The sequence below is a fragment of the Oncorhynchus mykiss genome, chromosome 17, assembly GCF_057628025.1.
Source record: "Oncorhynchus mykiss isolate SJ-2025 chromosome 17, ASM5762802v1, whole genome shotgun sequence".
Lineage (NCBI taxonomy): Eukaryota > Metazoa > Chordata > Actinopteri > Salmoniformes > Salmonidae > Oncorhynchus > Oncorhynchus mykiss.
Genome location: NC_143038.1, coordinates 68,574,716 through 68,585,859, shown reverse-complemented (window position 1 = coordinate 68,585,859; position 11,144 = coordinate 68,574,716). Strand labels below are relative to the sequence as shown.

Here is an 11,144-nt window from a genome sequence, read left to right as displayed (position 1 = left end):
CACACTTGAGTGATAGAGTAAAGGAATGCATACAGTGTGTTATACAGGGCTTTCGGAAAGTATTCAGACCCCTTCAATTTTCCATATTTTGTTACTTTACAGCCTTATTCTAATAATGGATTAAATCGTTTTTTTCCCTCATCAATCTGTACACAATACCCGATGACAAAACAGAAACAGGTTTTTTAGAAATGTTTGCAAATGTATAAAATATAAAACACATTAAAGGACACCAATAATAAGAAGAGGCTTTCTTGGGCCAAGAAACGAGCAAAGGACATTAGATCTGTGGAAATCTGTCCTTTGGTCTGATGAGTCCAAATGTGTCATTTTTTGTTCAACCGCTGTGTCTTTGTGAGAAGCAGTGTGGGTGAACAGATGATCTCCGCATGTGTATATTTCCCACCGTGAAGCATGGATGAGGTGGTGTTATGACGTGGGGGTGCTTTGCTGGTGACACTGTCAGTGATTTATTTAGTACTCAAGGTAAACTTAACCAGCATGGCTACCACAGCATTCTGCAGCGATACGCCATCCAATCTGGTTTGGGCTTAGTGGGACAATCATTTGTGTGACCCAACACACCTCCAAGCTGTGTAAGGGCTATTTGACCAAGGAGAGTGATGGTGCTGCATCAGATGACCTGGCCTCCACAATCACCCGACCTCAATCCAATTGAGATGAGTCGGACCGCAGGGTGAAGGAAAAGCAGCCAGCAAGTGCTCAGCATATGTGGGAACTCTTTCAAAAGTGGTGGAAAAGCATTCCAGGTGAAGCTGGTTGAGAGAATGCCAAGAGTGTGCAAAGCTGTCGAGGCAAAGGGTGGATCCTTTTAAGAATCTCAAACATGAAATATATTTAGATTTGTTTAACACTTCTTGGTTACTTTTTGTTATTTCATAGTTTTGATATTTCCACTATTATTCTACAATGATGAAAATAGTCCAAATAAAGAAAAACCCTTGAATGCGTGTCCAAACTTTTGACTGGTACTGCACATAATCACTCAACTGTGGTTGGGGTCCAAGCAGGAAGTCAAGTTAAGCTGTGAGGCTGCCCGTTTTGTTCTCTCTGCTGCGTCTCTGATAACGCCCACAATCAGCTGTACTTAGAGCTTGTTGTGTCTATCTACAACAGTCAGACACTAGTCTGATCTGGGCCCACTACAGTAGGATACATATCATCTCTCTGTATATGACCAGAAGGGAAGAAAAAAAATAATAAATAACAACGCCTTGACACATTTTGATGCCAGAAATGTTTCTGGAAAGTCTCATCATTCATCCACACACACGCCCACGACACACACACACGCCCACGACACACACACACCAAAGTGTAGAAGAAGACACACTAACATCCAACCCTAACTTTAAATCTTGATTTAACTTTTTATTAATAATTGGGGAAATTGGTAACTTGTTTGTTTGTTCAGACCAAAACAACAGTTTGGTAGGAGTGTTGTGTACAGACGGGTAAATAGTGGGCCAACTCCACAAAGTGCACTCAGAACTCATAAGTAAACAACCAAATGTCCAAATCTAACTGCATATATACACATTTCCCTGACCAAGAGAACAATAAACATGTTATTCAATTTAACATCAGTGATTCTCAAAAATTGGCTGCATTTTCCCCATTCAATAACATACACTCAGATATTCCCTGTGACTTGTTAAGAGAAGTCCCACAAACAGTTAGCTAACTGGTTCATTGAACCATTCTGAACAGTTAACAGAACAGTAGAAAGTGAGGTTCTGTAGAGGATAGACTCAAACAGAACTTCAGCCTCATTCAAATCAAACAGTTATGTCATTATATCAAGGACACCTCTGAAAGTTCTCCAAATACAGGTAGTTTTGAAAAGTCACCCGTTAATGTTAATTCACTATAATGCAGAGAAGCTGTAGGTGTATAAACATTTCAGTTGGTAAGGAATGCTTTTAGGTGACTATAAATCAATCATTCAGCCACACTTTTCATTCAGATTTCTTTGGCCTAATGTAGCAAGTACTGTAAATATTAGCTTTTATTTGTGTCCGGTTGTCCATGCATCTCAGTACTTAATAAACACACACGGGTGGTTTCTCAGACACAAATCAAGCCTAATGCTGGACTATAAAACAAACTCAATGGAGAATCTCAATTGAAAATGCTTTTAAAGTCCAGGTTTAAGGCTGAATCTGTGCCTGAGTCTTATAGGCATCTTTAGTCACATAAGCATTTCGCTTCAAATCACACGTTCTACACTCAGGGTGAGGTGGGCATATGTCAAATATGACATTTCAAGTCATAACTCAGAATATTGAGCCAATAATATCGTTGAAAATAAATATCAATATTATTTTTTTTTTTTACAGAAAATGCACTTGAGCAAGGCATTGCTGGGTAATTCAATCTCGAGGTTGTTTTTTTCCAGTATTTTTTTTTGCAGCTCCACACAATCGTAATGAGTTAATGACATTTTACTAAATGTCTATTAAAGCAGCCTCCATTTTGGTGTCTCTTTCATTATTGATGTAGTCCTAAAACATTTAGCATGTCAGCAATCAAGTTGCTGTATACATATCCAAATACATAGAGCCGGTATGATGACAAATGGTTCACACCGGCTGTATTATTTAAGTACACCTTGAAAACTTCATTGCTGACATATTTTGGGACTACATTATCAATGGACTAATGAAACAAATAGCAAAATATACATTTTTTGGGTGGAGTTTTCAATTAAAACACAAAGGTGTGAGCAGAAAGTCAAACTTCTCCCTCCAGATTCTGAGATGGGGACATCTGTGTGGGTTAATAAACCTCAGACCAATAGCTAACATCTTGACAGGTGAGTCTCCAGGTACATGGTCAATCAGATATGAACGATAACATACCTAACAATGACACCAGTTCCACTGCGAGAGGATTTAAGAAAAAATGTATCGAGGTCTGTGTCGTTTTCTAATCAATAAAACACAAAAAAAAACATTTGAGGTTGAGATGATGCATGGTTGAATGTCTAAATTACACATTTTTATATAGTTTCATTTACCTGTACTTTATTGGTCAAAACATGTAGCAAAAGTTACGTTCTCTCCATATCCCCTTTTGCTATTTTGAGGGAAAATCCCGAAAACGAACAAATCGGATGTCATGTGACTTGAACACTGCACTACTATAGTGGCACGCAGAAAGGTTGATACAAGTTCGCATGAACCCCTGACCTCTAACCATCACCATCTCAAAGTAACTATGATTTTTAAAAACAAAGACCGCAGAAAACAAATCTATTTCACTCTTTGTACTACATCAGAATTATTGTATTCATTGCAAAACATTCACAAATGATAACTAAAATCTGAAGTTTATTTTCCTAATTATGCTGGATTCTCTCCTTGGGATTTCATTCAGGGACTGGGTTAACCAAAAATATCTTTATATAAGAGGGCTTGTTTCCATTCCATAAACAAGGAAGATACTGGCAGTAGTAACATTTGATTTGGCATAATTTAAAAAGTTTTTCCATAAGCCATTGCACTCTAAGCCTACCACCATGACAGCATTACAATGCACATATACAAATGAAAAATGTTAGCTAATATTATAAACTTTATTCATTAAGAAGTACAAAGAGTGAAACGGGAATGTTTCAGAGACTTATAAAAACATATCTGAGAGACATTTAACCACATGTAAACATTATAGCTGTGTTTGTGGCTTTGCTCTTCTCTCCAACACTACATTTTTAAAAATGAAAGACACTATAATAAACAGTCCGAGGGGAGGGGTGGGGGGGGTCTGGGAGAAGCAGGAAGAGGGGAGGGGGACTAGAGAAGTCATGTGGTTCTGAACTCTTTTCAGCCGGCGATTTTCTCTATCTCATCCAGATCGTCAGTGTCCAGCTTCTCGATCTTCTTATCTGTGGATGATTAGTGAGGATGAGGTCATCGTTAAGACTGTCACACTGCTGGGGATGGTTTTTCGGACATGATTTAGCCTAGTCCTGGACCAAAAAAAGCAAGCCCAAAGAAGAATCTCCATGGAAAGTGCTTTTCTAGTCCATACTAGGCTTGATCCTTGTCCGGGAAAACGGACCTCAAAGCTTGAAAATCATTTGGCAGGTAGCAAATTTTATTAAATCATTTATTCAGATATCCTGACTTACTGAAGTGATCCTGGATCTTGTTTAGGACGTTCATGCTGAACCTGCTGTCCACCATGTTGATGGCCAATCCCCGCTTCCCAAAACGACCCGTGCGGCCAATCCGATGCAGGTACGTCTCGTTGTCCGGGTTACCGTCTCTGTCCACTGGCAGGTCAAAGTTTATCACCACGGAAACCTGCTCCACGTCAATACCTGGAGGGAGAGTTAAATGGTCAGATTAGAATAGGTGGATGGACAGACCAAACATAAAATGAGTGTACAACATATCCAATAATTACCCAGGTGAAGAACAAATAATTCAATGAAGACGAGTGTATTAATATAATGTCATCAGTCTACGTCCATGTGAAGAAGAGTTGAACAGTTACTTCTGCATCACGAGGTAAAAAAGGACCCTCTCCTTAACTTGAAACTCCAAGGATCAATAGGTATACCATTAACAAACACGATCAAAACCATGTGGAAACACTACACACTGGGCCTTTAAATAAAATACCAATAGTTTGATTGGTTACCTCTGGCACAGACGTTGGTGGTGACCAGGACCTTCTCCTTTCCGTCTCGGAAGCGGTCGATGACAGCAGCTCTCTGCTCCACCTGCATCTCCCCACTGAGCAGCGCCACCTGGTGGCCCTCCCGGGACAGCTCACCTGCCAACCACCCCGCCGTTTTCCTGGTCTGAGCGGGAAAGAGAGACAAGAAGGATAAAGTACACAGAGAGAAACACCACATCCCCAATCCACCCCCTAGCCACTGGAAACGTCTCCCGGTAGCTCCTAGTGTAGATCTGAGATGATTAAATAGGTATCAGGCAACATGGTAACAACTTCTCATCTTGCCACGCTGTTTACATCCATTAACATTATCAGATTTAACTCTTGACAGTTGGAAATTAAACATTTCCTCAACACGTATCTGTGGCTAAGTAACACAGTGTGCACTCACCGATCTACAAATCCCCTTTACCAAACAACTTACGACGGCGAATAACTCACATGACAGAAGATCATGGCCTGAGCGATGGTGATGGCTCCGTAGATGTTGCAGAGGGCCGCGAACTTCTCCTCTTTGCTGTCACAGAGGACGTAGTACTGCTTGATGGTGTCCAGCGTCTCCTCCTCCCGTTTCAGCTTGATGATGTTGGGGTCTGGGACGATGCGCTGGGCAAAGTTCCACACCGTCTCCTCAAAGGTGGCAGAGAACAGCAGCATCTGGCACTGTTTGGGTAGCATCCTGAGAGGCAGAAAAGGGGGTCATTGTGGTGGGTGGGTTTTTAGAACTGTTAGCCAACTTCCTGAAACATAGAGAGAGAGAGAAGACTAAGGGGTCAATGTGTGTACCTCTGAATGCGTATACTCTGGTCCTGATGACCCTGTGTAGCGATCATGACGTCAGCTTCGTCCAGGACAAACACTTTGATCTTCTTGGGGTCGATGAACTTGAACTTCAGACACCAGTCCAGCATGGTGCCTGGCGTCCCTATCACAACCTGCTCCTGGAGCTGGGTACCTCTCTGCACTGGGGAGAGAAGAAGAGAGAGAACATTCCCCTTTTCACATTGTCCTGTTCACCACAGTTACAACAACTGTGGTGGATGATTAACCTGGTCAGCTCATTGTGATAAAACAGTCATACCCGTGTTTCACACTCTGTTTGAAATCCAGTCAAATCAGTTGAGATTTTTAAAAAGGACTCTGTAGTAGACTTACGTTTGTTTCCTCTGATGGCGTAGACTAGTTTGACCTCTGAGTAATGCTTCCCCATCTGCTCAATGACCTTTCCTGTCTGCAGGGCCAGCTCATAGGTAGGAGACACACAGAGAGCCTGGGAGAGGAGAGAGGAAGGTGTTATATAGCTCATAGGTAGGAGACACACAGAGAGCCTAGGAGAGGAGAGAGGAAGGTGTTATATAGCTCATAGGTAGGAGACACAGAGAGCCTGGGAGAGGAGAGAGGAAGGTGTTATATAGCTCATAGGTAGGAGACACAGAGAGCCTGGGAGAGGAGAGGAGAGAGAGGATGGTGTTATATAGCTCATAGGTAGGAGAGACAGAGCCTGGGAGAGGAGAGAGAGAGGAAGGTATTATATAGCTCATAGGTAGGAGAGACAGAGCCTGGGAGAGGAGAGAGAGAGAGGAAGGTGTTATATAGCTCATAGGTAGGAGAGACAGAGCCTGGGAGAGGAGCGAGAGGAAGGTGTTATATTGCTCATAGGTAGGAGAGACAGAGCCTGGGAGAGGAGCGAGAGGAAGGTGTTATATAGCTCATAGGTAGGAGAGAGAGCCTGGGAGAGGAGAGAAGAGACAGAGGAAGGTGTTATATAGCTCATAGGTAGGAGAGACAGAGCCTGGGCTAGGAGCGAGAGGAAGGTGTTATATTGCTCATAGGTAGGAGAGACAGAGCCTGGGCTAGGAGCGAGAGGAAGGTGTTATATTGCTCATAGGTAGGAGAGACAGAGCCTGGGAGAGGAGAGAAGAGACAGAGGAAGGTGTTATATAGCTCATAGGTAGGAGAGACAGAGCCTGGGAAAGGAGCGAGAGGAAGGTGTTATATTGCTCATAGGTAGGAGAGACAGAGCCTGGGAGAGGAGCGAGAGGAAGGTGTTATATAGCTCATAGGTAGGAGAGAGAGCCTGGGAGAGGAGAGAAGAGACAGAGGAAGGTGTTATATAGCTCATAGGTAGGAGAGACAGAGCCTGGGCTAGGAGCGAGAGGAAGGTGTTATATTGCTCATAGGTAGGAGAGACAGAGCCTGGGCTAGGAGCGAGAGGAAGGTGTTATATTGCTCATAGGTAGGAGAGACAGAGCCTGGGAGAGGAGCGAGAGGAAGGTGTTATATAGCTCATAGGTAGGAGAGACAGAGCCTGGGAGAGGAGCGAGAGGAAGGTGTTATATAGCTCATAGGTAGGAGAGACAGAGCCTGGGAGAGGAGAGAGGAAGGTGTTATATAGCTCATAGGTAGGAGAGACAGAGCCTGGGAGAGGAGAGAGGAAGGTGTTATATAGCTCATAGGTAGGAGAGACAGAGCCTGGGAGAGGAGAGAGGAAGATGTTACATACCATCTCACCAGCTGATTACTTAAACATGCCATTAAGCACAAAACATGTAAAGGTCCTACCTGGACCTGGTACAAAAAAAACAAGCACGCAGACAGTGTACCCTAATGAAATTGACCCTGAGAGGCCAAGGGTCAGGGCTCAACTCACCTGTGGGAACTTGTTGTTGGGATCAACATGACTGAGCATGGCCAGGACAAAGGCAGCAGTCTTCCCTGTCCCTGACTGAGACTGGGCTATCAGGTTCTGTGGGCTGGTAGCCATGAGAGCACGGGTCAGATCAACAGAGAGAAGGAGACAGGAAAGACCAAGCTTGATGATTGTTCTGGTAAAACTGTTTAATGGCCAATCAGATCAATGGAACAGTTTGATATCAGTTTAAATGGAGAAGAGCAAGACCAGACAGAGAGGATGTTGGGTATTACAGAGAGGTAGACTCTACACAGCATATCTTAGGTCTATAGGCCTTCTGTCCAAACAAAACTAATCATCTCTAGTCTGTCAACTAGTTTGGGATTCAGGGAATTAATATTAACTTGATACAAAAAGCTGAGAGATGTGTGTGACTGACGAAGAGGTATCAGGCATCTGGAAGTGTCTGAACTGAGCGATTGACTGAAGCTCTCTGTAAACTCACGGTTCAGCGAGCATCATGGGTAATGCGTTCTCTTGGATTTTGGAGGGCCGGTTGAAGCCCATGGCGTACACTCCCTGGAGCAGCTGAGGTTTACTGTGGGGACAGGGAGGGAAACAGGAGTATTAAGGGGACATTTTTTAAATTCAAAACAAAAGAAAAGATATGGACACAAAGCCAGGGGCCCAGAGCACATTACATGTGCCAACAGCAAAACAGATTCTGTTCAAAACTTGTCATTTTAGTTCAACAACATTCATACCACCTTGGGCACTCTTAACAGCTCATAGACAGCTCATAGACAGCTCATAGACAGCTCATAGACAGCTCATAGACAGGACATAGACAGGACATAGACAGGACATAGACAGGACATAGACAGGACATAGACAGGACATAGACAGGACATAGACAGGACATAGACAGGACATAGAACTTACAGCCGTAGTTCCTCGAAGGATTTGACAGAGTAAAGTGGAGAGTTGGGATCCCTCTGTAGAACTTCTACTTGATTGGTTGTGTTCACTAGATTACTGCGTATCAACTTATTCAATAACGACTGTGCCGCCTTGTCATCTGAAAACAGTTACATTAGTATTTATTATGGATCCCCATTGGCCAAAGCAGCAGCTATTCTTCCTGGGGTCCAGCAAAATTAAGGCAGTTTATTACAATTTTAAAACATTACAATACATTCACAGATTTCACAACACAGTGTGCACCCTCAGGCCCCTACTCCACCACTACCACATATAGTACTAAATCCATGTGTATGTATAGTGCGTATGCTATCGTGTGTGTGTGTGTGTGTGTGTGTATGCATGCATGCATCTGTGCCAATGTTTGTGTTGCTTCACAGTCCCCGCTGTTCCATAAAGTGTTTTTTTAAAATCTAATTTTACTGCTTGCGTCAGTTAATTGATGTGGAATAGAGTTCTATGTAGTCATGGCTCTATGTAATGCTTAAGTATATTAGATCAATTCGATTTACTTTTGATACTTAAGTATATTTCAAAACCAAATACTTTGACTTTTACTCAAGTAGTATTTTACTGGGTTACTTTCACTTGAGTCATTTACTATTAAGATATCTTTACTTTTACTCAAGACAGACAATTTTGTACTGTCTCCATCACTGCTGTCATCCCATGTTGTGTTGTTTGCCTGATAGTAAACACCTTTATCATCCTCCTCCCCTGTTTTGTCTCCCTCTCCTCCTCCTGTCTTTGCAGGCGTTGTAGCGCTGGCGGCTGCTGTGTTTGTCGACGTCGTTGTTGTTGTTGTTGTCGTCGCTGTCGTCGCCAATGCAGCGCTGGCAGTACCTGAGGGTACCATATGGTATTTGTTAGCCTGTGGTATCTCAGAACAAGTTGACACTTTTTTCAATTAAACATTTTGTTTTCACCCAAACTAGTTAACAAGAATTGATTCACAAATGTAAGTTGTAATCCTTCAGATCATGTGTTATGCTAAACCACATAGCCTGTTTATAAAATAGGCAACATGGGATAACTTCTCTTACCATTTTCCTCAGGCTTGTCTTTGATTTGTAGGCTACCAATCTAGGAAATATAAACAAGCATAATATGGTTTTAGGATGTCCAGGAATGTTTTTAAACGGGTCATTTCAAGGCATGTGCTGCACAAATTGGAGTGGGTGAACATGTTAGGATCTTCCTCCCTGGACAGATGCCATTTCTTTACCACGTCCTAAGTCGTGACAAGAAATACATTAAATCGGGTTAAAGCTAACAATAAATAATTGTATGTAACAGAGAACGTGCATACAATGCAATAAAAACAATGCAATGAAAACTTTTAATAGTTAGCTGATCTGGCTAGCCAAGTTAGCAAAGTAACGTTAACTAACGTTTGATAACTTGACTAGTTAATTAGCTAGCTGACGTTAGCCAAACTAGCTAGTTACAGTAGTGATTATGATGTGAACGATATTACGGTCGAGGGGGTCATGCATGTACTGTGGATTGATTGCAATATCGGTCAACTATTTAACTAGTTAATTAATGTAATTTGCTATTTTTGAACAGAATCCATAGTTAACGTTAACCAGCCGAAGCATAGGCCCAATGACCCGACAAAACACTTCGCCAAAGAGCAGTTCGGCTGGCGCTTAACGTTACCGATTCCGCCGCGGCTTCTTGCTCGTCCACAGCCTGGGCCCAGGAGTCGGTTGACATGATGTCCGCTGTTATTAGGTCAGTCTCGTTCTCTTATCACACCACCTGGTTCCCAGTAGCTTCAACACCAACCTGATAACTGAGCTAGGAACCCCAACAAAGTGTTTCCAAAGTCTGAAAATAAACTAATATTACAATGGCGTGAAGAAATAGGCTTGGAGTTCACCAGTGCGTCCGTAAAAATGTCCGGGTGTAGAAATTGAGACAAGAGCAAAACAGTTCCTCCCGAATGGCACAACAAAAGTGCATTCAAATATAACGTTACCGTATTGGTTTAGCTAATTCTGTATAGTGCATTTAATACAAAAAATAGCCTGCATGGATGAAATTATTGTTGTTCCGCTAGGGTTCGCACATGTTCTCCCTGAGTATTGCAGATGGATAAAATAATTTATTTGCGGTAAAATATCAGTTTCTCACAATGTGTATTTAGTACTTTACGCAGCCTCTAGATGGTGCCTTACACATTCTGTATTCATAACTGAAATACGGGTTGCATTTAAGACATTTTAGGGAACAGTTTGTGACCACTTGCAGTAAAGTCTACACCAGTATGAATCCATACCTATACCGAGGTAATACAACCCGATATTTCCAAGGGACGGACTGACTGTCTATCTATTGATCAGATTCAGCGTCCATTAAACCTACAGAGACCCAGAGGTCACCTCTCTGAAGCCTGTCTTCACTGATGCTACTGCTGCTGCTTCATTACATGGCGAATTGATTTCACACCTTTGCTTGGTCTAGTTCCGCTGGGATGGATGGATGGATGGATGGAGAGAGAGAGACAGGGAGAGGGAGAAAGAGAGACAGGGAGAGGGAGAAAGAGAGACAGAGAGAGTGAGGGGGAAATCAATCATTTCCAGGCCCAGGGACATGTACTAGTCTGTGGCGACCTAAATGCCAGAACCGGACAAGAACCTGACACCCTAAGCACACAGGGGGACAAACACCTGCCTGGAGGTGACAGCATTCCCTCCCACATATGCCCCCCTAGGCACAACTATGACAACATAACCAACAAAAACGGGTCACAACTCCTGCAGCTCTGTCGCACGCTGGGTATGTACATAGTCAACGGTAGGCTTCGAGGGGACTCCTA

General features: G+C 42.8%; 1 protein-coding gene across 2 annotated transcripts; it reads right to left on the bottom strand.

Annotated features, from left to right (window-relative positions):
- Window positions 1–1,371: 1,371 nt before the first annotated feature.
- Window positions 1,372–10,405, bottom strand: ddx19b (DEAD-box helicase 19b). Of its 2 annotated transcripts, none has more exons than XM_021570095.3 (12): window positions 9,983–10,405; window positions 9,364–9,403; window positions 9,020–9,163; window positions 8,282–8,417; window positions 7,845–7,937; window positions 7,358–7,460; window positions 5,863–5,977; window positions 5,494–5,671; window positions 5,149–5,386; window positions 4,669–4,831; window positions 4,154–4,345; window positions 1,372–3,907 (listed from the first exon to the last, which is right to left on the bottom strand). In XM_021570095.3, the coding sequence occupies exons 1-12, from the start codon at window positions 10,037–10,039 to the stop codon at window positions 3,846–3,848; spliced, it is 1,521 nt and encodes a 506-aa protein (XP_021425770.2). In that variant the 5' UTR covers window positions 10,040–10,405; the 3' UTR covers window positions 1,372–3,845. The 2 variants fall into 2 exon arrangements, with proteins under 2 accessions (XP_021425770.2, XP_090062555.1); XM_090206429.1 differs by having other exon boundaries at window positions 5,863–6,035; window positions 9,983–10,233.
- Between the last annotated feature and the right edge of the window lie 739 nt (window positions 10,406–11,144).

Bases quoted from the DNA above. Each gene is read 5' to 3' on its own strand.
- ddx19b (XM_021570095.3), bottom strand. From the start codon at position 10,039: ATGTCAACCGACTCCTGGGCCCAGGCTGTGGACGAGCAAGAAGCCGCG. The intron at 7,938-8,281 runs GTAAGTTCTATG...CTGTCCCCACAG, and splicing joins TCCTTCGAGGAACTACGGCT to TAAACCTCAGCTGCTCCAGG. The intron at 3,908-4,153 runs GTAAGTCAGGAT...AATCATCCACAG, and splicing joins CAAGATCCAGGATCACTTCA to ATAAGAAGATCGAGAAGCTG.